Source organism: Caloenas nicobarica, chromosome 1, assembly GCF_036013445.1.
Source record: "Caloenas nicobarica isolate bCalNic1 chromosome 1, bCalNic1.hap1, whole genome shotgun sequence".
Taxonomy (NCBI): Eukaryota; Metazoa; Chordata; class Aves; order Columbiformes; family Columbidae; genus Caloenas; species Caloenas nicobarica.
This window is the reverse complement of record NC_088245.1, coordinates 122,622,977-122,650,910: the sequence shown is the minus strand read 5'-3', so window position 1 is coordinate 122,650,910 and position 27,934 is coordinate 122,622,977. Positions and strand designations below refer to the sequence as shown.

General features: G+C 40.2%; 1 protein-coding gene across 4 annotated transcripts in view; it reads left to right on the top strand.

Annotated features, from left to right (window-relative positions):
* SIM2 (SIM bHLH transcription factor 2) overlaps positions 1–27,934 on the top strand; it is a 64,933-nt gene that overhangs the window by 8,141 nt on the left and 28,858 nt on the right. For all 4 annotated transcript variants that reach the window (XM_065632764.1, XM_065632755.1, XM_065632746.1 and 1 more), the window contains 3 exons: positions 1,769–1,851; positions 4,906–4,995; positions 11,394–11,502. In XM_065632764.1, coding sequence (XP_065488836.1) covers positions 1,769–1,851; positions 4,906–4,995; positions 11,394–11,502 — 282 coding nt within the window. The remainder of the gene's footprint in view (positions 1–1,768; positions 1,852–4,905; positions 4,996–11,393; positions 11,503–27,934) is intronic.

The following is a 27,934-nucleotide window of genomic DNA, read 5'->3' as shown; positions in this document are numbered from 1 at the left end:
GCTGACACCGGGGCACCAGAAAGAGGCGAAACTCAGGGGAAAGAACCTCGGGCGCGCTTCGCCACGCGTTTTCTTCGCCGCCTCATTTTCCTCCAGTGGGAGATCTTGTCCACCCCAAAGGATGCCCCAAGGGCGGGGAGGAAGGCTCCCATCGTTTCTAGACCAGTGCTACCTGCGGACACTCGGCCAAAGGATGCGCGGATCCAGGAGAACGTCAGGCGGGTCGTTTGGAAGCACGCTCCAAAGCCGGAGCTTAGGGCATGACTTTCCGCCTGGATACTAACTTCTTCTCCCTCCCGCAAGGGAGCCGAGGGGGACTCCTGCTGCAGCGGCCTTTGCCCCTGCCAGTGTGTGGGCTGGCAGCACCGAGCATCCTCGCATTTCACCCGCCACCGGCCCTTCCGCAGCGTCTCTAGGCTGCAGGGAAGCATGGGCAGTGAAGCACCCTTAAGGCTCCGTGGCCTCGTAGAATCTGTGCTGTGTCCCCGAGGGCTTAAGTCTTCTTTTTTCTCCATTGTCTCTAAAAAGGAGGCATTAAATGCTTGCAGTCCTATACCCCTTCCCTCTGCCCTCCCTGTTTATGCACTCCTGGGGGCAACGGCACGCTACAGAGCCTGCCATCAGGGTGCCGGACAGGAGCCTCCAGCTCCTCGACTGGCACGGGTACTGGTCTCAGCTCCACCGGGGAGGTGCTGCACGCCTTCTTTGCATGGAGTAAACGAAAAACGAGCAAACAAGCAAACGCCACACCAGCCCTCCCTCGCCTCAAGCTCCATCAATAACCTTTCGCTGTCACCAAGGCAGTGCCGGGCACACGAGCTGCCTCCAGCCCTCCGGGCAGCACTAAGGCGAAGCAGCGGGGCTGGGTCGGGCCTGTCGGGTTAGAGGGGATCGGAGCCCAGCGGGGCCGCGCTGGCTGCGGGCAGGAGCTCGGGGGTGAAGCTGTGCAATCACGCCGGCAAATTTCTCGGTCCCTTCCGTGCGCTGGTGAAGAGGCCGTCGGGGCACTTTGCCCGCGATGGGGCTCCCGCCCTCTTTAACCTTCTCAGCGCACTCTCCAGCCGGGACCCGCCTTGGAAAGCGTGAGGGTCGTCGAGACCGGCACCCCGCACAAGCCACTGACCCACGCAGGGACGGAGGGCAGCGGAACGCAGGCGGGGGGGCGCGCAGGTCAGGCCCGCGGCCGGGAGTTGAGAGCCGTCCCGCCGCACCTCCGGCACAGAAGACAGGCGAGTGTCTCACGGCTCCTTGTGCCTTCCGTGTGTGAACCCCTCGCTGGGAACCAAATGCCCTGTGCTGTGCTTGGCGAAGCTGCAGGCAGGCCGGGTGCTCCGCGCCTGCCCCCAAGGCGGGTCGTCCCTCGGGCCCTCAGTGTGTGGCCAATCTTCCTCCTCCCGGCTGTGGCGAAAGGGGGAACGGGCACGGTGCTGCTGGCAGGAAGGTGCCGGCGTGGTCGGCGAGGGGAAGCGGTTGGGGCAGGCGCCTCCCTGGGGCGCGCTGTAGAGCGGGAGGCTCCTCGGGGAAGGAGGAAGGGGTTCGCGGGGGTGCCCTCGCCGGGACCTCCAGAAGAGAGCAATTCCCTTCCCCCGCGTGTGTGGAAGGGATTCAGCCTTTCCCACCTCCCGAGCCTCCACGCCGCGGCCTGGCCCGCTGCCCGCGGGAGAAGCGGGGGGAGTAGGTGGGTTGCGAACAGCTCCCGTCCCGCCGGGGAGACAGGGCGGGCCGGGCTCCGCTTCCTGCTCTAACCAGCTCCTTGGTTCCCTTGCAGGTCTGGGCGACGCCTGGGGACAGCCGAGCAGGATAGGCCCCTTGGATAACGTGGCCAAGGAGCTCGGATCCCATTTGCTTCAGGTAGTGGACGCCTTCCTCCTCTTGTATGCGCTGCACATCGCAAGTCTAGTGTTGCGGTGCGATCAGCCTCCCAGCTCCCAATTCTCCTCTTCCTCCTCCTCTTCTTCCTCCTCTTCTTCCTCCTCTTCTCCGCACTGCGGGAAGAGCCTGGGTGAAGCCTTCTTTTTACTCCCGAGCCTCACACCGTCTGGGAGGGAAGCAAAACGGAGACACCAACCACTTCATTTTTTTTTTTTTCTTTTCACCTTTGATATTAGTAGAAATAACAGCTTACCATGGCACTAGTCTGCTTTCCGTGCACACAAAGCGTGTCCCATCCGCAAAAGCCATAATCAGACGCCCCAGAGCTTCTGGGGATGTCCCGCAGGCAGCCCCCGGCGAGCGGCAACTGGGAGCGCGTTTAGGCTGGAAAGGTGCCGGACATCGGAGATCGTCGTTCTCCGCCGGTGACTCGGGAGGGGAACCTGTAAGGGAGCGCAGGGCTGCCGAGGCGGGGGCTGGACAGCTGGGTTAGATCTCCCGCGGACGTTAGCACCTGAAAATACCGTTGTTCACAATCCCGTTGATCTGCTCTGGAATTCCGCTGAATTTCACCCCCGCCTAGGTGAGCGTAGGAAGTCGTAGCTGGGGCGTGTGTGGCAGTTGGAGGAACGACAACAACAACAAAACCAAAAAACCCAAAAAAACCCCACCAAACCAACAAACAAAAAACCCCACAACAAACAGAAAAGACAAACAAAACAACCGGTTTAGCATCATTTTTTTTATATGTGAACTTAATACAGCAAGGGGCTTTCTCCCCCGGTTTTAAAGACCTAGTAAACCGTAATCGTTTAACGGCCGTTTTTACTGTGGGAGGTTAATTCCTGGTCACAGAGCTGGAGCTGTTTTAGCTGTTCGTTCGGGCTGGGGATAAAAACCTCGACAAAAAACTCTCTTCGGGGTCTGTGACCGCTCTCTCCTGCCGAGTCGCCGGGAGGACTCGCCCACCTTCGTTCCCCGCCAGCCGGTGGCGTTTTGGGCGAGCCCCGGCCCTTGGCCCCCGGGGCCCCCCGAAGAGCTGTGTGCAGCCCACCCCCCTCCCACCCCCCCCCCAGGTAGCTGCCGTTCCCTCTGGGCTCAAGCAAAGCCGCCCACCCGAATGGAGGTGAAGAGGCGGCAAGGGTGGGCCAGCTGGGAAAGCTGTGCGGGGTCGCCCGACGTTGGAAATGCCGCGCAGTTACTTCTTTGTTCCTGCAGCCCTGCAAAGTGTCACCCGTTCTCCTGAAGTAAAAAGACACCGTGCTTTCGGCACAGCGGTTTGAAACATGCTTTACTGACCACATACAGGAAATGGGAATTGATAAGGTTCAAAAATTGTCTCGTGTGGAGGTATTTCTAGCCTTGGAAATTTGGTTATAGGTAGCTGATGTCCTATCAGCTGTTTCAGAATCACTAGTCTACCTAGAAAATACGTATCTAGTTATATCATAAAAAATCATTGTTACTGCACTTGCTCCTCCTCCCGGTTAGCTATTTCCCATTTTGTCTGGCATTAAATGAACTTAAGTAACATTATATGCTAATCACCTGTAATACTCAGTTTATAGGCCAGTTATTTCTGAATTATGAATGCTTAACATTTTAATAAACCCCGATTTACTGTAAAATTTTTAAGGCTGCTTAGGCTGAAACCTTACATGTGAAGTTTCAGCTTCAATATGCACTTCTGTACAGGAATGTCAGAGACCTACTGCACCATATAGTGCAGTAATGGAAGCATTGACATGGTTTTACTGATGACACTGGGTAGAGCAATTACAAGATGCCAGTGTTTGAAGGCAAAGTGGCTGAGGGTGTAATAATTCATTTCCCATTATAATACTTCTACAAAATTTCATTTATGTTCCACAAAAGAAAAGAAAAAAGTAAAGGCAAAGAGTAATCTGGTTTCAATTACATGCTGTAGAATCATTAGTAGGCCAGAGAATAATTTGGAATATTTTCTTATTGGGGCAGTGCTGTAAGAGCACAAAGAATACAGGATTTGATTGCTTCTCTCCTGGTTCAGTAACTTAAAAGATGAATTAAAATAGGTGCTTGTTTTATCTGTGTACTGTAAAAATTATTTTCCTCTTCCAAATATATTTTCCAATGAAGTTCATGTGTATGTGTTGATCAGAGCTTCCTAAACTGGTTAGAGATAATGGATACTTTTTGAAGGAGGATATCAGATACGTTTGAAAAAATGCCTCAACTTGGACACTGAAGAATCCATGTATCCTCTAACTGATAGTTTGTGCGTCCAAATTGTGGTCAGGTTGGCCTATGCTGTACCATTTACATATTATTTTCTCATATGAATCATGTGTGACTGAATTAAATTTCAGTTTTTACTCACACAAGTAATATTTGCCTTACAGTCAATACCCCATCAATAAGAATTTGTAGTACTGGATCTCAAGTTTGTATTGCATCTTACCATCAGTGGAGATTCACAAACTGTAGAGATATAGCTTAATGAGCATAAACATCTCTCTTCAAGTGTGATAAAATTTTGAATGCTGATTTTTTTTACTTTCTTTTTCTAAGTTCTTATAGGTACATAGCAGACAACCCTCTATTTAGAAAGACATTATTAAAAATATAGTCAAAGAAATTTAAAGCATTACTTACAGTATCATTAAATATATTGCAAATAGCAGTAAGCTGCGTCTGCCAATTATACCGTAAAAAATGACTTGGGTAGTACTAGACTTTCCCGTAAGTACCACATAGCTTGGGATTTGTAGTAAGTACTAAAATAACCAAAATCAACAGGAGAATGTTAACTTAAAGTGAAGCAGTAAAGCTAGCATCTGTGGGGGGAATAAATTTGATTTCACAATGTGTGCACGTGTCATAGGGTTCATAGGAATAGTATCAGATAAAGGTTTCTGTTCTTTAAATTTTGCTGCTACTTGCTGCTCTTAAAGTTGGATAGAAATCTTCCTCCAAAATATTTCAAATCTTTTATCACTGTAGGTGGTTTAAACAGAGGGCTTGCATTTTACCCTACTTACTTCTTTTTTTCAGACTTTGGATGGCTTTGTTTTTGTGGTAGCATCAGATGGCAAAATAATGTACATCTCAGAAACAGCATCTGTACATCTTGGCTTATCTCAGGTATGAGCTATTTATTCTGTCTATCTGTTAAACACAAATACTCGATTTAGAAGCTAACACTGGTATCTTGCCATGTATACAATGTCACTATTTTTTAGAGTTATTTGAAGCTTTGAATTAGTTCTCTGATAAATGGCCTTACTTAAATATTCAAGTTTCCTTTACTTACAACCACATCATGACCGTCTTTGTATCTTTTCTTGTTCATTGTATTTTACTCCTCATTACCTTTAAGAAGGGTAATAAATAATATGATATTGCAAATTGCAGATATATACAGAGCTTGAAACCCAAACCTATTGCCTGTGTGGTAATGTTATACGCCTGAAATAAAGTTTAGAATTCAAGTCTATATGTTTTAGATTGTGTAAGATATTGAGACTTGCTATGAAATAGAGAGGAAATCTGATGTGGAACATGAGTTTTATGGCAAATGTGCTTTAGGAAAAAAAAGAAAAGGGGGGCAGATTTATGAGTGTTCACATGGAATTCAGGGTAGTTTTTCCTGAGTTTTTCCAGCTCAGTGGTCTTTTCAGTAAAGCGTTTTATATGGTTGTGATAGAACTCATAAAACTCAGTTTACTACTGTTCTGCACAAGAAGTATAAGGGGGTTTTATTGTGTTTGGTTGTTTTTCGTTTTTTTTTTTTTTTCTTAGAAGGACATTTCTAATTTTTTGCCTTCTTGGGATAAGCACAAGGGCAAATAGCCTGAATTTATTGCAAAGCACAAGTTTCCATACCTTTGTGTGTAAATGTATTACATAAATTCTGTGGTAGCACCTGACCTAAAGCTTGCTGAAGTCCAATAGAAAAACTCCTAATTAATTTAACTGGGCCCTAGATGAGACTTAGAAGAAATAGAAGTGTTTCTTCAAAACCAGTTGCAGCTCAAACACTTCTTAGATTTAGATAAACTGAAATAAAGACTTAAGAGCAAGAAGAATGAGGAGATGAAGGTGAGAGAGCACACGATGTTCTGAAAATGTCTGGGGAATATGTCCTGCAGTTATTCCAATAAACAGAGAAAGGGCTGAGTTATGGAGATTATATATCTGTTTTAATTTTGGTAGTAACTAGTATTTTTAATTGAAAAACTGTGAAGTACTTTGGATGTGTGTTTATGCTAGTGATATTAGAATTAGTAGCTGTGAGAAAAAATAGAACTCCAAATAGCTAGAAAAATCAAAAATATAATCTCATAAGCATCACTTCCAAATCCAAGGGTAACTACAATTCTGGTTTTGTAATCTCTTTTAGAAAAAGTAATTTTGAGAATCAATATTTTGTGTGGATACTTTTTTCCTGCCAACTTTTAAAAATGTGTCCAGGGAACATTCTCAGTTTCAGCAGTTTGTTCAGTTGATTCTGTTACAGTACAGTGTTAGTGGTTTCATAACATATAATGCATGTTCAAATTACTTTAAATATTGCTTTGTTTTAGAATAAACTTTACTAGAGAATGGCTGTATTTTCTACTCTGAATTGACAGCCTTATCAAAAGCTTTTCTTGCCCTAATGCTTTGAAAAGATCCGCCATGATGCTGACTGCTTAAATAGATTCATTTAGCCAGTACAATTATTCCAAAGCACTGAGTCCCACTTGTCCTTGCTGAAGTAGGGTCTCATTGTCCTGCATTGCTTGCTGTTTGATAAGCGCTAACTGATTTTCCAGGTTTTGTCCAGAAATTGTTTCTTTCTTTTCTTTTTTTTTTTTTTTTTGAGGAATATCGAGTCATTGGTTCTTGTAGGTCTTGGTATTATCCAATCACCTGATGAAATTAAAGAACTACAGGATCCGTAGGGCACTAAATTGACTTTGCCACATTCAAGGAGAGGGGACTGAAAGTGTCATATAGGCTTTAGTCATATTTAGCCTTCATGCCCTTACAGCCATCTGCACAGACTGAATTCCATGTGCATTGCACATGCAAATATCTAGAAACCCTTAGTGCAAGAGGTACTGAGGAAAAGTAGAGGATTTGGTCATATCGCTTGTTGAAGTCAGTTTAATAACTAAAATCACAAGTATTTCACTTTAGCAGAGATTTGTAAATGAATGGGCTGTATCCCTGAACTCCCCAGAAAGCTATAGATCGGAAAGGACAGAGCAATGTGAAATTTAAAGGCATGTTTTAGATTCTCAAAACACTAGCTGCTACAGCAGTTTCACAGTGCTTAGTTTTTTATCTATAAATACAAAACCCCAGCTAAACAAGGCAGTGATTTTTTTCCCCTCTTTCCTCATGCTATTTTATAATCTAATCTGTTACTGCTTTTTCTCAATGTTGTATTTTTTAAGGGATAATTCTACTTTAAGTAGTACTATCATTAATACTAGGCTACTCCTATGTACTATGATATCAATACATTAACACTAGGATATTCCTGTAAGGTTCCCAGGGCTCTAAATGAGTTCTTGTTCCTACTTCTCTGGAAATCACTGGGAGTTTTGCCATTGACATCAACAAGAATGAGATTGGTCTGTAGAAGCAAATCCTGCAATTCTCCCTCACCAAGTCATAATCCCACACTATATTTTCAACAAGTGCTTTTACAGAGCTCCAGCCAATACAAGCTGAGACCAGAGTGATGATGATTCTAGAAAATCTGTTAGAATGTGTATAGAAAGGCCTTTTTATTAAATAATTTGACAATTAACTACTCCACACATCAATTTCATGTTAAAGTGCAATTTGTTTAAAAATATATATTCAAACTAAACAAAAAAGTTCATTTAAAGATATTTTGCAGGATATTCTTGGAGACCTACTACAGTAGCCTTTATCTTCTAGTTGATCTTCAGTTCACTTTGGCAGAAAGAAATTTGAGCTTTTGAATAACCCTTCACTGGCTGGTGCAGTTAAGCTAGTTTAAAAGTTAAAAACAACATTAAGGATTGTTTTTCAGCACTAATTCACTCACTTCTGTCTGCAGCATCAGAAAATCAGAAACAATATTTCTAAAAGGCTACATCTTCATTTGTGAACCTATCACTTAATGTGTGGCTTTAGATTTCTGCCTTTGCTCTCAACTGTAACAGTAAATATTGCAAATACTGATGGTTAAGACCCTCTCCTCCATCTAATTTCAACTGGCCTCAGACCAGCGTTGAACTGACTCGTACTAGCTGAGAGAGCCAATTCCTTGCCTCTTTTTTTTCTGTGGATAACAAATAGGTTCAAATTCCCCAAATATTTTTTTCCCCTTAGAGTCCAAAGACATGGAATGGAGAGGAAAATCCTCTTATGAAACAATGGTGAAAGATTTTTTTTTTTTTTTAAATTTTGAAAGTCTGGATCTTATTCCAGCTATTTTCTGGGTCCGTGAGGGAGCCAATCTTATCTTTGACTTCTGATAAGTCTTGAAATATTTAACCACAAACATCTGAACATTTCCAAGAGTTTATTTTACTTTCATCAAATAAGTATATGAAAGGCAAAATATGTAATTATTTGCTCTAGAATCTATCTACTTAGTCCTCTGTGTTTATTATGAATCGTTTCTTGGCAGGAAAGAAATGTGCAGCTGAGTTACACATAAAAAACCTCTTAGTAGGAAACGGCGATGTTTGGTAGTAAGCAGGTATTTACAGATATTAAAAAGCTGCATCGAGGAAGCTGGTTTAATAAGCCTGAGGCATGGGATTTTAGAAAGTTTATGAACTGAACCATATAATTTATTTTTTTAAGTTTTCAGTGTTTCATTGTATGCTTTAAAATGGCATGCACACACTATGCATAGCAGGAGACTGTGGTCAGTTTCAAAATTGTGTATACATATTTTGGTTATTTGACTCTTACATAGCCCCCAAGTCTTTGCTGACGGCTTTATGTTTCCACTTGTATTTTTACAGTCAATTTTGGTTTCAGTGTTCTATGTTCACCTCCCACTGATTTTGCTGGGGTTGCAAATGCATACATCAGAGTAGAAAATATTCCTATGTGTATAATGAGAAAAACTAGTCATTAGTTTGACAAAGCACTTTAGTTTAGAATTTTAGACATAAGCCCTGGGATACAAATACCTTGGGTCCAGTCCTGTGAATCCTGTGAACAAAGGTGTATTTCTGTGAGTAGCCCTTTTGAAATAGGTAGTGACTTTTGGAAAAGCAAGAGATACTCATGAGTTACACTTCAGAAGAGAGTAGATGCATGTTGATGTGGTTATGATTATGCTAGGCAATAGCAGAGACATGACAAGATCTTTTGGATTACTACAGTTGATGTTGCTAGTCAGGTTAGTCGGTGTTGTTTTTGTAAGAAAGTCTTTATACTGAAGGAAGAGATTATTTGCACATAGCCAGCCTTGAATGATTTTTTTTTGGAAGCTGTATCATCTGATACAATTGTCTTAATTTCAAAGGCAAAATATACTTTACAGCAAAGTCACTATTAGCCAAAGATAAAATAAGAAGAACAGAGTCATAAGTGGTACTTCGATACTCCTTTTGGTTTGAACACTGACCACAGCTGTGCATTTCTGCAATGATAATTTTTTTTGTGTTCTGGTTTACTAAGCATATAGGCCAAGGAAATGCCCATCACTATAATAATAATTAGATTTAAAAAAAAAAAGGTTTTATATGTCTGTAGGTGATTATGATGTTTATGGAGATAGCTATGGACTTTTACATTATGTTTTTCCCATGTAATTAAAAACAGACAGAAGCATTGAGAAGCATGACTCATAGTGGGATTGTATATTCTCCTTCCTCCTCCACCACTAAAGCTTGAACATAGGGTGTTACTGTAACAAGTCCCCACTTGTTTCAATCCTGAAAAGGAACACCCTGTAAGTTTTAAGGAGAACTTTTAGAGAAAATTATATAAAAGAAGCAATGTAGATAATGTTCTCCTTTCCTTTCCTTTCCTTTCCTTTCCTTTCCTTTCCTTTCCTTTCCTTTCCTTTCCTTTCCTTTCCTTTCCTTTCCTTTCCTTTCCTTTCCTTTCCTTTCCTTTCCTTTCCTTTCCTTTCCTTTCCTTTCCTTTCCTTTCCCCCCTTGTCCTCTTTCTCTCCCTTTCTTTTCTTCCTCTCTTTCTCTTTATTCACCTCCTTCTCTCTGCCTTTCTTTCTCTCTTTCTCTTTCTCTTTGTCCATCTCCTCTTTCCTTTTCTTCCTCTTACTTTCTCTGTCTTCTCTTCCTTAGTGAAATTTTATTCTGGTTACATATATCAAATCAGTGTTTCTGTTTTTGCAGGGAGGGGTTGTTGGAAAGAAGCAGTGGGGAATAGATGGCTAGAAAAAAAGTTAGTTTGCATAGTCTTGGGAAGAGACATTCCATGAATAATGCAGAAAATGCAATGATGAGAAACATTTTTGGAAAAAGATTGCTTTGTGAGGTAGACAACTCCATTTATTCCAAAGAAAAGGCAACTCACACATCTTAGCAAATTAGTAGGATTGGCTCAGAATAATAGGTTAAATTACTTCACCTCTCAGCTCTCTCTGATCTTGGGGGCCCAAGGCACATCAGGCCACAGTGAACAATTGGGCAGCCTGACACTAATTTAAAACACAGGCTCAAAGTATTGGTTCACTTCTTAAATCAATTACCGCATCTATCCGGAGACTTTTGTTGGTGAATTTTATACGTGGCAAATAGAGTTAGCAAAAAGGACATACGGTCTACACCATTCTCTTTTTTTTTTTTTTTTTTTTTTTGAGCAACACTTATTATGGGTACAACAGTGGGAAAGACAGAAATACATTCTTGTGTGAGCAAAGTTCAAGTGAGAAGAGGGAATACACGGACAGTTAGGACAGATCTAGTCTTTACCATGCATATTTACTTAAAGCAGAGAAGGCTCAATCCAGTGCCCATGAAAATCTACGGAAGTCTGCTTTCTGAATTCACTGGCTACTGTTCTGAGCCCTTCGCGCTACTGTGGGTTGAGTGTGGTGGATCATCTTTGAAAGGACACAAAGGAATTGTGTAAGTCTAGTGGTTTGGCTCTGAAGGCTCAGTGGCCAGCTGAATGCAGGTGACAGTTTCTGGGAATCCATAGAAACTTGTTTTTTTTTTTTTTAATATCTGTCTTCTTGAGAGACACTAATACAGTTGACAGAGATATCCCATTTTGTGGCAATCTAACATTTCTACAGCTGCTCTAGTTTATCACTCCATTTGCCAGCTCTTTCTAAAAGCAGCTCTTCTCTATCTGGATCATCACCAGGAATTCCCACAAAAGCCCCTATAATATTAGTTACTACTGAAGAAGGAATTAAATCAGTTTATTTGGTATAATTTGGAGCACAGTTTTGATACATTCAAATTAGGTTTTAAAAATGGTGTGTAGTTACCCAGATGCAGTGTATGCAGGTTACTTAAGAGCACTTTTGTAATAGGAAAAAAAAGGAGCCAACTGCACTGCTTCATGTGTTACGTATCTCTTCACAGGTGGAGCTTACTGGTAATAGCATTTATGAGTACATACATCCTTCTGATCATGATGAGATGACAGCTGTTCTTACTGCTCACCAGCCTCTTCATCCTCACCTCTTACAAGGTACTTGTGTGATCTGTGATCAAACTACCACTGAAAAACTGAAATGTGACGAGTTCATATTTATCTGATATGAAGCTATATATGTGAATGGAGGAGGAGCATGAACTTGAAACTGTGATCTAGGATCTTGGTTTATTGTAGTAAAGGGAATAAGGTATCCCAGCTTAAATAATACTTTTCATGCCATGGAGTCCATGCAGTTTTAAACAGGTTTTTAGATTTTGCCCAGTGGCCATTTAATCTCATTCGTTTTGTCATTACTGCTGAGGTTGCAGGAATGTTGCAATGGTCTAGCTGTGCACAGCTGCAGCTATGCAGCCTTAGCAGACCAAAAAAAAAAAAAAAAAAACATTAGGCAATTGGGAAATAGAATGACACTTTTAATGTTTTAAAAACAATTGTTAAATTTGAAGCTTGGACAAAAAGCTGGATTTAATACCTTCCACTGTAGAAAGAGAAAAAAAATGGGGTTTGCAAATGACCTAGATTTTGAAACTTTCATAAAAAAAGGGGATCTCTCCAGGAAATTAACGTTCACTTGCCTTGGTATTGGGTCACTGATTGACCAAGGTCTCCACACATCCTGTTCAGGTGTTGCAGATGATGCACCCACATGTACCCATACAGCATGACGCAAAACGGGATGGAGTGTCAGGGAAGACAGCAGAACTCCTATTGATTATGTGAACACCTGGATCAGACTGTCCACTCTGACTGTGCTCAGCCACCACACATAAATATTAACATAACCATTTGTGTATTAAGTTGTTACATCAGTGTTGTAACTACTACATAACTAACTATGCTAATCTTTGCTAATCTTTGCACTATCCTCTTCAATAGCTTTTCCTTGGACACAATTCTTTGAAGTTCAAACTTTAAAATATTGGAAATAATCTGACTCCATCATCTACAATGTGCTTTCACACATATTTCAAAATTGCTTAATCAGTTGGACCTCACGTCCTGCTAGTTTTTATTTGCCTTCTTAAGGCACAGTCCCTGAAAGAATGAGGACCTTTGGGTTCACACTACAATTTCGTTTCGGATCAGGCATTTTTTTCACAGTCCTGGTGTCTGTGCATTTTCTGTACTTGGTGACCTCACCACAGTTCTGACTGCTGTGATTCCATCAGCACAGAACCGTGTACCCTCTGCATGCAGGAAAGTTTAACATGCCTGGAAAAATATGTACTGCTCTGAGTGGTGTAAATGGAAGAATCAGCCTCCTTCTCTCCTTCCTTCCCAAACAGGCTGTCTTGAGTACCCCTTGGTGTCTTGAAAAATGAACTCTTATTTTTCTTGGACTCTCCTGATTCTTGTTGTTACTTGACTATTTCATAGTTTACTCGTTCGCATCTGGGATTTTTTTTTTAAATTGTGTTGACATTCTTTTAAAAACCCGTGTTTTTCCTTTTTCCTACCTTACTGATAAGCAGAGGGGTTACCTCTGGTATAAACCCATGACTTTTCATGCAGTTCTGCTGGTATCCAGAATTTGTATTATAGTAAGACATTTTTATACCCACTGTCTTGCCAATGGCAATAGCATCCTGGTTTTGTTACTTTTTAATTATTATTATTATTTGTTAGTTGGAAATTTTTTACAAATTTAAAGTCATGGTCAACTGGAATTAATTTCTTTGTCAAATGCAAATAAACCTGCAGCTCTTCTTGTTCTCTGCTTAGTATCGTGATTCTGGTTTACTAGAAGCAGTGAGATAGCACGATAGTATTGCAGTTCCAGAAGTTATTTTTTTCTTCAGAACTAGATATTGCCTGTTTCTTGCTTACATTTGGATGTATCGGGATGCTCATCTTGCCTTTTAGCATTTGTTTTCTGAAACCATAATGTGTCCCTCATTTTGGCTACTTATGGTCAAATTCTTTATTTCCTTAGCAAATTCTCGCCAATGTGAAGTATAATTCTGTTCTGGCTGTGTTTGAAAAGACTTTACACACAATTGAATCTGTTAATTTAAGTTCACTTACAATTGTTTCAGTCTGAAATTCTGCTGATGGTATAATTAGCCTCAGATATGTCTCATTCTCTGTAGCTTTCTTTACTTTATTCTACATAGATGCTGTTTGTTATTAGCATCAAACCCTGGTGCAAAGTTAAAGGAAAATTTACTTTGCTATGTGATCCATTTACATATTATTTGTTTTGTGTAACATTTTGGGTAGCAGAGGAAATTGACAAAAACCTCAAAACAATAGCATCTTATTTGGATTCCTAGACTTGGAGAAGATAAATAAAAGAGTTAAGATGTGTTCTGGTTTGTATAGGGATTATTTGATGCAAGCTTACTTCTGCACGTCTCTCCGCCATAGAATGCCTGGAGCTGGTGTATTAAAATATCCAGAATCTATAGCTAATTCTTTTTAAAATGAACAGAGTGACCAAATATTTTTATTTGTCTTCAGTGTACCAGCAGTTCCCTTTTCTGCAGTGTATACATTTTATACATAGATATAGAGAGAGGTATAACCTGAAACTACCTGGCCTATAGAAATCAAGGCAGGTTTCCTATTTTTCTTTAGTGAAGCCCTGAAACCTACTTAATACATGACAAGAATGATGCAACTTCTGTCTGTATCTTAGTAGATATTTCGAATATTTAAATAAAACATGGAGCTCTACAAATAACTTAGGACAGAGGGAAGTTGAGTGGAAGTGGCTTTATTTTCTAATACAAAAGAAAACAAACCTTTTAAAGAGCTTTTTTTTCATTTCAGTTTGATTTTATCTCTTTTAATTTTTCAAAACACGTCTGAATCATCAAGTTGCTGGGTTAAATAAAAACTTTCCTTTTATAACTTTATTTTGTTATAGATCTCTCCAATCTGTGGTATTAGTCAGGTGTAAAATCAACATTGCACTGCAGACACAGACATTTATAATGCAGATTTACAGCTTGGCTCACGTAACTTTACTTGCTTAAGTGATCTTCAGCTAATTCTCAGATACACCCATAAATTTTTAGTTCAGTTGCTATTTCAGCAGCTATAACTGGATGAGATCTGTTATGATAGAAATAAAATCCCAAATGTGAACATAAACATCTATACTTTGTGGTATTCTGTTACTGGTATTGAATAACCCAGAGTACAGATTATTTTTGACCTTCAGTCTTTGTACATTTTGATGCTATTTATTTCTTCATTTGTTTTTAATCTTCCTCATTGTCCTTCATTATTCTCTTCAGACCTTCCTTTGTATCTCCAGTGCTTCATCAGTTCCATAGAAGCTTTTCTGAAAGACCAAACAACATGAGAAAGGTAGAAGCCTTGCAGCTGTTGAGCTCTAGAAATTTTATTTGCATGAGTTTTATTTCTCAGGGAAATGCAAATTATTGCTCACTGAAGAAAATCAGACATAGTGTAGATTTCTTTACGTAATGCTCACTGTTTTTCTTTAGATATTTCAGCCTGGTACTCAAAAAAAAGATACGTGATTTTAAAAGGCATAAGCCTTCTTAAATTATAACTTTTTAATTTGTTTTTAAGTTTCCTCTGGCCTTCCTAAAATTTCAGGTACAACAAGGGCATGTCATCAACCACAGAGGGCAGATACTTTGTTTTTTTGAAGACGGTGACAATTATTGAATAATCACATGCTTCCAGAAGCTGGGACTTCATAACAAGATTAAATGTATTAAAATTTAGGAAAATAGATGTTGGTGAGCTAGCTGTTGTGTTATCACTCTGGATAAGTCCAATGTGACATTACAGCAAGTTATGGTAAGGAAAGCTTTTGGGGCAAAAAAATGGAAGGCAGCAACTCTGAGAAGCATTTAAAGGTCATAAAGGACCAACAGCTCAGTGTGAGCTTCCGTTTTGATGCTGTGGCAAAAAGGGGTATTGGAAAATCCCTGTGCATAATAAGCAGGGCAATAGTGAACAGGAATAGCAAGGATGAATAATTGTATTCTTTATACAGTATTAGTGAAATAGACACTGGATTTTTCTGTATAATTCTGTTGACCACTTGAAAAGGCAAATTGGAGAAAGTAGAGAAGAGAGCCACAAAAGTGATAGAAGGACTGGAAAGGCTTATAATGAGAGATGAAAGAACACCATCTGTTTGGTTTATCAAAGACAAGATTAGGAGGTGACTATATTACTGTGTGTGCATACTTCCAAAGGAAAAAAATACTGGGAACTAAAGGACTGTTTTAGAAGAAAAAACATATCAAGGACCAGTGTCTGTGAACTGAAACCACAAAAGCTCAAATTAGAATAAGGCATACATTTATAACTATGAGTTTGATTAACCACAGGAACAAAATACTGAGGGAAGCAGTAGTTTCTTCCTCTTTTGATGTCTTCAGATCAAGGCTGTATGCCTTTATAGAAGATACGCTTTAGGCAAACAGAAGCTACTGAGCTCAGCACAGGAGTAACTGACTGAAGTTTAATCAACTGCAACGTACAGGTTAGACTTATGATCTAATGCTCCTTTCTGGCCTTTAAAGTCTATAAGCTATGGCTCAATGAAAGCCATAAGCCCCACGATCCGTGGAGGCTTTGGAGAATTTCAGCTTTAACTTACAAAGTCTTTAAGCTGTCTTTTTTCTTGCATGACCAGCATTGAAAATGTAAAGCAATATATACTGATCCTTTGCTATGAAAGAAGCCAACAGCTGGACTCTTTCTGAAGGTGGCTGTGGTGGGCAAAAATAATAATCTCTCTCACATACACATTATAAGTAGGGTATTCCTCAGCAAATTGCCTCACACAAGTCTTTAGGCCAACTCTGCACCAGTTGTAACAAAACAAATCCATTATATTCAACCAGGATGGGATAGCAAGGGAAAAAAAAAAGTATATTTTCCAAATGACGTGTGCTGGCTGTGCTCAGATCTCAGATGACTTCACTGGCCCTTCATGCCTTTCCAAATATTGCTTAACATATTTCTGATCTACAGCATTTTTCTGTGTTCTAGCTTAGTTTTGTACCTGTGAAGCCTTACACCTCAGTTTTGCCGCCTGTATCTGTTGCACATCTGATATCAAGATTCCTGGGCCTCTGTCCTAAAATATGCCACACTTAACTAGCAGGAATGTGGGAGCTGTTTCATGGCATAGGGCTGAGAAACTGATTTCTTAACATGTAGAGAAGTGGTTTTGATGCATGCTGTGTTTCCTTGAGCACTTACAGCTCCGAAAGCTTTTCTGCTTCTTCAAGTAGTGGAACTAACAAACTGGATCCACTGGCTGAGATTCTCCTGCTGGGGCAGAAGGCAGTCGTCTGTCAGGGAGGTTGGATTCAAAATGTGGGGATGATGTAACAGTAGTTTCTGAATCTTGGAAAACTGCAAGGTTTATGCCTGACTGTAGAGACTCAGTGCATGCTGCGTATCTCCCTTGCTTAGTGCAGGAGACCTAGTAGGCTGCGATGTCATGCAAACTTCTGCCGAGCCAACAACAGCTCCAGAACTTCATGGAGGCATGTGAGGAGTTTGCCCCTTTCCTCACCTCAAACAGAGTATAAAACTAAATGTCTGTCAGGCTAATAAGTCTAAGCTGCTACAGCGCAGCAGCAATGCATTTTAGTACTATAACGGTGGGGGTACAATACTGGCAGCAGTTTGTGAAGCAACTGTTACAAAGTGCCCTGTCCAGAGGTGACAAGCATTTTGAATGTGTCTGAAATAGCTTTCAGGGACTGGATGCTGAAGATCGCATCAGGGTTATTGACTACACCCAGCTCCCCCTTAGTGTGCCCTGTAGAGGAAACAACATACTGACACAAGCCGGGATGCACATACTGCCATCAGTCAGGACCTTAAGCCCTCAAATGATGTTGCTGTCAAAAGTGTGTCTGTACCAACTATTTTTGCAGAAAGTTTTCTTTAACAGTTAGCAGCATCGAGTGGTAGGCTTGTAGCAGTATCGTCACACTTACTAAACCATCTGGAGGGTTTTGGGAAATACTGTACCTCTTGAACCATATCTATAAGAATAAAGAAGGAAGTTTTTGTACTAAATATCAGGGTAGTGCAAGCTGGGTATGACTAGTCAGTCCATCTGTCATCATTGCAACTGAATACAAGCAAGTGAGCAAAAGAAGAGATATTTGCACTGCAGGCTAACCAAGGCAAGAAATTAAGCAATGCTGAGGGGGATTCAGCATTGTGTGCTGCTCTTCCCTGTCAGACACTGTGTGTCTTTTATTGGTTTAATATGATTTTTCTGAGATTTTAATCCTTTAAAACATTTATAGCTTCCCAACTTTTGCTGACTCGCACACCAAGGCATGGTGTACTAAAAGCGGTTTATTAACATTCACTAGAGCAGACAAAGAAAAAAGGAATACTGTAGTTATTGTAGACAACAACTGGATAATTCTTATATGATTAGTTATAAGCCTAATGTAAGTTACACAGGGAATGTGGAATACTTTGTGTCAGGCTTTCTCCACTCTGGTTGATGCTTTAAGGGCACCATTTCAGTCAGCTAAGAACTATATGCCAGTGCATTATTTTCCTCTCAAGGAAGAATGTCTTCCCTACATACATTTTGTTCAATATTAAAAGAAAGGAATAGAAAATTGTACATCTGGAAAGACCTTTTTTTACACTAAATCTTAAAAAAAAATTTCTAGTAAATATATAGGCAAAAGACAAATCTTGATAGGAATTTTTGATTTACTTAAAATATTTTATAGGAAAACAATTATTGAAAGATAATGGTTTAACATGATGATCCTGCTACTGCTGTTTCTTAGTGTTATTTTAAACCTGAGAAATATAGAAAATATAATTATTTTGGATATACAAAAGTGGAGAAGAGAGCTGACTGCTGGCACCCCATTCAAAGATTTTTTTTTTTTTTGGTGATTAAGAGTAAAATATATCAAAAAGAGTAGAGTGTCTCAGACTGCAAAAGCTATTGTTTTCCATTCTGCATAGTGCCCTGTTGAGTTTCTTCTCTAAGAAAGGTTTGGAAGCATCACTTACATGAGCAAAGGAAAATCTGGGCAAATGCTAGCAAACAACTGAGTTTGGATGACAGCAATTATAACAGACACAATAATCTCTGCAGCACTGACAGGACTCTGGATGCAGTCAGGACACAGAACTGAGTGTCAAAATGGGGAGGAAATCTGGGCAGCTCATGCAAGCTTGGAACTCTAGGACTGAGGCTAACAGCAGAACCGATTGCTTTCCTACCACAAGCTAGAGCATTACCAGGTCAAACCAAATCAGCCCACAAACTTCAGCTCTCAGCTTAGAATGTGCATAGGAACTTGTGCTCTCTTTCTCTCTCTCTAATTTGTAAGTTTGCCATGTAAGGCATTTATGTTTTATCATTCAGCTGGTTCCACTCATTTGCTAAAAAGATGAGCATTCTCAAATATTTAAGCCTGTAACTTGTATGTGTATATATGATGCTGCAGTGTAATAGGGAGCAGGAAAAGTGTGTCCAACTATCCAACTGTTTTCTTTCGTCTTTCTTACCTGGAATCAGTTTTGACCACACATACCAAGGAAGGACACGGAAATGTTGTTTTCATACATCCCTTTGCACGCAATGTTTCACTTTGCAGCATAGTTTTAGTCATAACCTCACTTTTGCACTATTCTTTCTGGCAAAGCAACAATAAAGATGGTCAGTATGCATCAGGCTTACAGGTCTGATGCGTCATTCGCCACCAGCTCATCTCCAGGCCTGCCTCCGAACTTGTCATGAGGAAAGTTCACCAAAGATATTTTCAAGCCCTTTCTCATGCTGGCCCTGTTGGTCAATCTTGGATTCCCAGCTCCAAGGATTACCTTAAAACTGTGTGTGCTATTATGCAAGCATTTCTTTTTAATGCGCCCTACAGTGATTTTACCTGGGTTTTTTTGTTCTAGAAGTTGGTGTCACCCTATTCAGAATTAAGGGGTAGAAGTTGTGGCATTCTCTCTCCCATGTCTAACAAAAGCTATAGCCTTGTTATGCTCATAAGAGACTAGTCAAGATACTCATATGCTCAGTCAGCAATGTGCTGTGTGGAACCCAGATGCTTTCCAGATTACATAATAATAAGAGTAGAACATGTGTGACCTTATAGTACAGAAGAGGTAAGATGAAAAGAACCAACTGAAAGGGCAAAAATAGGCAGTGTTTGGGGGATCGGCAGTAAAGTGTTATCCAGACATGAACTTGTGGTATCTGTGTTTCCATCCTATAAAACAGTCCAGCAGAGAAATGGAGCACAGCTTATCATACATGCATGCCTTGTCTTCAGAAGAATGCACTAGCTTGAGGCAGGAGCATGTCTCCACACAAGCTGGATGAGGGGAAAGGTAGAAGCAGGTGACAGTGTGTACAGTGCTGTGGTCTAAATGTGGTCTTTGAGAATTGTTTTCGTCTCCTACACCTTAGATGAAATTTGACGTTGCACCCAAGCTGCCATGTAGAGTGAACATGAATAATTAGCTGTGTCAAGAGCTCCTGATTTCAATGCTACTTCATACCTTTCGTAGTGGCAGATGATACATACATTCTTAAAACAGCACATGGTACAGCAGGGTGCAGTTTGCAAGCTGATGTACATTAATTTACAAAGTGGTTCTGCAAAAAAACGATGCCATATTTTGCTAATGTAAAAAATTGTGAGCTTCAGGAAAGAGATACAAAATACTAGCTTTTACCTTAGAGAAAATAAAGGCATGAGAGGTGAAGCTGTGGAAAAAACTTCTATGATCTTTTTCTTCAGTCCACTGTGCATGCAGCTTGCAAACCACAGAATTTTGTGACTGTTTTCTGTCAAAAGAGATGAAAGATGGAGTGGAAAGCAAAGAGAAATTTCACAGTTGTACCTCCAGGGATGCACAATTCTGGCTTCCATAAAGCCAACCATAATTTCACAGAAATGCTTGGAGAATCCTGTTTGGCAGTCATGTTCAATATGAGTGAATAAACGCACAAATTCTTTATCCAAAATAGCAAGACTCATTTTCTTTACCATGACATATATTCTGTTTATGAGGGTAAGAAAATGCAAATCTGTAAAATACAAACAGGCTATTTTATTCCTGACTAGTGCTTGCAGACAAACTATACTGCATGATATACTAGAGTAAGAAAAGAAAAGCGACAAATGGAGAAGGCATACTCTGTAGAAATGGTATTCAGTGCTGCGAGAAAGGAAAACATCTTCTGTATTTCCATAGACATACACAGGTTGCTGTGTTTCAGATCTGTGAGGATATTAACGTATGGATAAGTTTAGGCTGTGATTTGAATGAAGCCATTTACTCTCTGCCTCATTCATAGCTTTTACTGAATCTACCTAACTATACTGTAGCAATGCTTCAGCGAGGGAGCCTCTGTAAGATGACCGGGCAATATAGTAATATATTAGTGGAACAGAAAATCTTCCCCGAATCTGATAAGGGAAATATGGAGTTTGGCTAAAAGACAAGCAGTGATACCTTTGCAAGGGCCATCTTGGACACAGATATGGAGTCTTGACTTGCAGCGCCTCCCCCTACAAAACTCATTATAAATGATACCTCAATTTAAAATATCTGCTAGTAGACATATTGAAAAAGTCAGGATCTCAGTAACCTCAGTTACACCCTTCCAAAGAAGGACAGCAGAAGAGACAGAGAAATCTGCTCAAAGTATATAATAATGTTGATCAAAACTAGTATTTTGATTGCATCAGTTTTCATTTCCAATTATTACTAATCATGTGGTTGGAGAAAAATGGCAAATCCATGGTAAAAACTGAGAGTCTCACAAGTCGTTCTTAAAAAGATTTCAATAAAAGTTTGTGGAGCAGTGCAGAGAGGACGATCACTTGCAAATGTTAAACACTGACACAGGGAAAACAAAATCAGAAATTTGCTATTAATATCATAAGTAAATCCAAGTTATAGCAAATATTGGAAGTGGCTGGAATAGAAAAACGGATCTGTGATTGTGTTCCATGTAAGTGGATGAAGAAAAGCACTATGCCAAAAATGGGACAGTAAACATTTAGAAAGAAGCCTAAAGCCCTGCTTTTCATCTCTGATTCCTGTAGTAGATAAACACAATGTCAATAAGTTCTGGGAAGTTTTAAAAGCTGTGCTAAGATGGTTGGTCTGTTTTTCAGGAAGGTATTGTCAGAGCCTTTTGAGATACTTAGCAATTTAGAAGTGGAGGTTTCTTTTTAACTATGGCAGTTATTGAGACATTTTCTTGACTCATCTTCTGAAAAAAAAGCTTGAACAGAAGAATGTAAAAACTTTTAAAATTCTTCAACTCACTTATCAAAAGAAGGATCAATTTCCCAATTATTTTAAAGTTGTTTGGGAGAGGGAAACAAGTCACATTCAGGTAAAGAGGGAAAATAGATGCTGACACGGAAAGTAAAGGGGAAGATCGGTAAAGCAGACCCATGCTGCAATGCTTACACCTATAAAGGATAACTATTTAAAAACTTTTCATAGCAATACACAGCTGTTTGTCAGAATTACAAATGGTTATGGCAAATGCAAGAGAAGGTGCAATTAAACAGAAAAAATTTGTCATATGTGGTGGACTTGCTGGCATAATAGGTATTTGAAAGAAATGATGCTGAGTAAGAGGTACAACAGTGAAATTTATTATGAGTTGTCACAAAATTTGCCATCTCCATGTAGTGATTGCTCACTTTTTTTGAAACCTCAGGTGGCTGGGAGAGGAGTGGCTGGAGAACAACCCTACAGAAAGGGTTCTGGGGATGCTGGTTGATGCTTAGCTGAGTATGGCCCTGGCAGCCAAGAGGGCAAACCATGTTCTGGGGTGCATCAAACACAGTATAACCAGCTGGTCAAAAGAGGCTGTTATCCCACTGTATTCAGTGTCGGTGTAGCAACAAAGCTGGTGAAAGGGCAGGAAGGAATGTCCCATGAGGAGCAGCTAAGGAATCTGGGTTTGTCTAATTTGGAGAAGAGGAGGCTGAGGGGCGACCTCATTGCTGTCTACAGCTTCCTGAGAAGGGGAAGGGGAGAGGGAGGTGCTGGTCTCCTCTCCCTGTAATCCAGTGACAGTACACATGTGAATGGTTCAAAGCTGTGCCAAGGGAGGTTTAGACTGGACATTAGGAAGCATTTCTTTACCGAGAGGGTGATCAAACACTGAAACAGGTTCCCTAGGTCAATGCCCAAGCCTGTCAGTATTTAAGAAGCATTTGGACAATGCCCTTAATAAGATGCTTTAATTTTTGGTCAGCCCTAAATTGGTCAGGCAGTCGGACTAGATTGTCATCATAGGTTCATTCCAACTGAAATTATCTCTTCTCTTCTCTTCTCTTCTCTTCTCTTCTCTTCTCTTCTCTTCTCTTCTCTTTTCCTCTCCTCTCCTCTCCTCTCCTCTCCTCTCCTCTCCTCTCCTCTCCTCTCTCTTCTTCCCTTCCCTTCCCTTCCCTTCCCTTCCCTTCCCTTCCCTTCCCTTCCCTTCTCTCTTCTCTTCCCTTCTCTCTTCTCTCTTCTCTTCTCTTCTCTTCTCTTCTCTTCTCTTCTCTTCTCTTCTCTTCTCTTCTCTTCTCTTCTCTTCTCTTCTCTTCTCCTCTCCTCTCCTCTCCTCTCCTCTCCTCTCCTCTCCTCTCCTCTCCTCTCCTCTCCTCTCCTCTCTCTTCTCGTTGTTGTCAGATTTCCAGTTCTTCAGCTTGCTTCTGGAAGCTGTAGTCAATGGAGCAATATAATATAGAATACCTCCAGCAGTGACAACAGTGAATTTCCATATGAGATTGTTTTACTCCAATCTAAAATATCCCCAATACCACACTGTGTGAAGATACAGTTGTCTCAGTTCCAGGCGTGAAGGTGGAGTTGGAAAGTACAGTTTACCATGGGAGACATTGCTATGCTTAATGAAATCTCCTTTGTTTCTTGCAGTTCTAAAAGTGTCGTTTTGTAAATACATCGAGTTATATCAGTGCAAACACACACAGAGTACACACATGGAGATTACAGTGCTGTAATAGTGTTCTTTTATTTTAATCATTATCACTAATCATAATCTGAAGTACATCTTCACACAGAGAAATGGGGTTTCTTTTGTTAGAGAGGAAATCTCTTCACATTGGATCTGGTTTTATTTCTTATTCTCCTTTTTCACAAAAGAAAAGAAAACAAAACAAAAAGACACAAACCCCCACAAACAAAACCAAAGCTGAGCAATAAGTACTTATCAATATCCATAGGGTTTCAATGGTTTACTTTTTCTTCTGTGGTAGATATAGAAGACAAAAAACAACAAACATTGTTGGGGTTGGTTTGTTTGTTTTTATGTTAACTCAGATGGAACATCTACGTAAGACTTTCTGGTCTACTCAGTAGATTTTGTCTCTCATCCTTCATTTGCCAAGGGCTGCAACTTGTTGGTTTAATTTTTTCTCTCTAACAAACACACATGGTATATAGATTTTTATCATTTTCTTGATGGTTAAAGGAAAGGTGTTAACATTACTTACAGTGATGCATTTATATAGTTAACATTTCAGAATAATTAAATACAGTGGTTAACCTTTGGTTATTAGATGGTATGAATATTCTCGAACAATTAAAAAGGCTATTTTCCTTCAGTGTTGCTTATATTCTGATTTAGTCATAACATTTTACCAGCAATTATTCTTTCTCAAGTTTTATATATATTTGCTTAACTTACAGTTCTCTCAACCTTTAACTACTTACGAAGTGGTAGCACTTGACTGTTTTCCTCTCTGTTTCAAACCTCTTTTACCTTCTTGATAGCCTAAGATTCTTTTTGTTATTTGTATGTGCTGTGCTTACATGTTTGCTTGAAAAAACAATAGTGATATCAATAATTACATTACTAGGTCTAAATGCTTCATATTGTTATATTTTTGCAGTTTTTCAAAACTTAATTCTGATTAATAAAATCACTTAACTCTTATGAATAATTGGTTACATTCACCTCTTACTTAAGCCTGGAGTGTGTATTTTGCATTTACTGTTTTTCTGTCTTCCCTAATTTGAGACTTTTGCTACCTCCCTGGACATCTCCAGTCATTCTGTTTTTACAGCAGGTGCTAGCTATTTATGCTACAGGCTTTTTTCCTGCTTTATAAATGAGCTTTCATGCCTACTCTCTTCTTACAATTTTGTGATTAACCTCTGCAGCAGGACAGCCTGCATTAGCAATCACTCTTCTCACAGCTCATCTGATTTCTCCTATTTGAATATTCAGCATCTCCCTCTTGCTTGCTAAACCTTTAAGTATCTCATTTTCTTTCTACATTCTCTTCATCAGAGTACACCATCTTAATTGCATCAGGTACAGCCTGGATGGTATATTTTGTTTTTGCATTATATTGATGGATGTGTTAGCATCCTGCAGGATACTTGGGCTCTTTATTTCCCAATCAGCTTTACTATTACAATTTTAGTTTATTTCTTTTTTGCTTTGCTACCCCCTTCTGCTACTTTCAAAGGTATCGCGGAGTCACACTGTTGTCAGTTAATATGAATACTAATTCACACTGTTCGCAGTCTTGCACACCTGGGTTCTTTATGTGAGGGTTTTGGTCTTACTGCTCCTTTATATTTTGCAGTCTCTTGATCTAGTTTGGAAATGATCTTATTCCCAGCAGATGTGCACAAGCACACATATGTAGACTGAACCCACCTATGACAGATCAACACAGACAGCAGAACAGGGCTTTTACAGGCACCGCATGCACACTGATAGCACTCACACAAGCATGAACAATATGAATGGCCTGGTCCTGCTTTTCCTTGCCGATGAGTCAATCTCAACACTTGCTAGTAGATTTTATACTCACACACACACACACACACATATACAGAAGGACCTCTCTCTGGTAGTTTTTGTATTCTTCAGCTCCAATCCTGCAAACAGTATGCCAGACATGATGTAGCACCTGCATATTATTCACTGGGCACCTTGACACAACCATTAGCCTTAACCAGCCATGTAGTAATTCCAGCTGGCTGGTTAAAAATGCTGTGGCACTCTGCATCCTTCTGTGCTAGGGGACATGCTACATTAGTAAATAACTGCGTTAGAAGTTGTTATAGCCCCAGACCATCCAGGAATGGTCGGGGTCTCCTTCTGTCCTTTAGACACGTTCTGCTTGCCCCGCTCCATCCCACCCCCAAGTGGCAACTGTCACAGCAACACTGAGCTCCCACACAAACACAAACAATCTCTCTTAATGCACACAGGAGGAGGAACACTTATGTATATAATACCTTGGCCTCTTCAGGTAAAAAAGCAGTATGTCACTCAAGGCCTAGAATCTTTTTGGCTGCATGGGCCAGCTCTCCTTTTGCTTACTTAAGGCATCTTAATATCAGCTAGCTCAAGCCTCTGAAATGGAAGCTCTCAGATGAGTCCCCAGTTACTTCATGGGTATGTCTTCACAGGCATGAGATGTAACTGATTTAAGAGAGTAGTGTTGGTTCAGGAATACACTACTAAAAACCTAATAATTCAATGATCAATAATTAGTAAACACAGCATTATTAAATTACAGTTATATAATTTTGCACTTGATTACACACAACAACAAAGCTACAGATTATTACTCTTCAGTCTCACAAATCACGTGCAGCTACTATTGAATTACAATTCTATCACCCTTACCTCCCCATATGACCTAGTTTTAGGGTGCAACTCTATCCCTCTTTACTCTGTCCTCCTACATCACACAGCATCCTTGCCCTTGAATTGTTTTAATCACCCTCCTGGTCTCCTAGAGAGACCGTACCTAGTTACAAGGACTGGTATTCCAGGGGGATCTCTTGCTTACAATCTACCATCCTGAAATCAGGGAGACAAGACCTCTTCTTAAATTATGAAATAATTACTAATTTTAAATAATAAAGGAAAAATGTTCTATCTTAAAGTCCAGGTACTACTCTGGTTTTATAGATACCTGAAGACCACACTGTACATCATAACCTATTCCTGATGGAACAGTGAATTTAGAGCTGGGTGTTTCTATAGCAGCACCCTAGTCTGCTGTAACATTTAAAAATGAAGGAAACAGCAAATAGAAGACTTAAGAACTAGTTGCCTGGAAGGAGCTTGTTACTGAAGGAGATTCTTTTAGGTCTTGTGGCAGGACATTTGAGAAGGTTAAGGTATTGTTTCCAATTCCACTAACCATCTCTTTTTATAGAATAATAAAAATCACTAAAATTGCAAGCAACTCTGTTCATGTCCAAGGATAGTCCTTGTACCCTCATTACTGTGTGTTATTTATTTTTCTCCCTTGACACTCTTCAAGGGAGAAAGTTACCTTTATTTTGTGCACATGCGACTGCAGTGGAAGGAGAACAAGCACTAGTGTTATGTCACACAGAAAATCTGTATTGAAGCCATGAATTGCACCAATGTTCCCAACTCCCAGATCCATTCTTTACTCATGAGCTCATGCTTCAGCAATAGTAATCTATACTGTATGGCCTCCTCCCACCAAATCATATGCATTTGTATTTAAAACTCTATAGTAGATGAGCCAGTTAATTTAAGTGCCTGCTTTTCCCCATATGGATCTGATTTGCATTAGGAAGATGTCCTGGTTTTGGCTGGGATACAGTTAATTTTCTTTCTAGTAGCTGGTACAGTGCTGTGTTTTGGATTTAGAATGGGAAGAATGTTGAGAATACACTGATGTTTTGGTTGTTGCTGGGTAGTCAAGGACTTTTCAGCTTCCCATGGTCTGCGAGGTTCACAAGAAGCTGTGAGAAAGCAAAGCCAGGACAGCTGACCCAAACTGGCCAAAGGAGTATTCCTCACCATGCGTTGTCATGCTCAGTATATAAACTGGAGTTGGTGGGGGGGCAATTACCACTGCTCAGGAATGAATGGGCCATGGGGTTGCGGGTGAGAGCAATTGCACTGTACATCACTTGTTTTGTATATTCTATTGTTATTACTATTATTTTCTCTTCCTTTTCTGTCCTATTAAACTGTTCTTTTCTCAACCCATGAGGTTCTTTTCCCTTTTCGATTCTCTCCCCATCCCACTTTGGGCAGGGGGAATTAGTGAGTGGCTGCATGGTCCCAGTTGCCAGCTGGGGTTAAATGAAGAAGATAAATGGAAAGTTCAAATACTCGGGAAGGTTGATACTAGTTGAGATACACTACATATTTCGTTTCTTTTCCCTCCTCACTAAATCCTTTTTCTATGGTTGTATCTTCAGACCTTTAAACTCAGATCTTAAGGTAGACAGTTTATTGGTTTCCAGGTAGTAGTCTGAGGCTCAAACCACTACAGGCCAAGAGGTGTTAATTGGGTGATGGATGCATAAAAATCGGGAACACAATTCAACAGTCAAATCAAATTAAAGCAAGACTCCAACTGATTACAGTAGACTTCAGATCAAACCCTGTGGGGAATTAGGAGGTAATACACTTTGCAACAAACCTGAAAACCTCTCTGATTCCCTGATTTTCCTATTCACAGGTGTACCA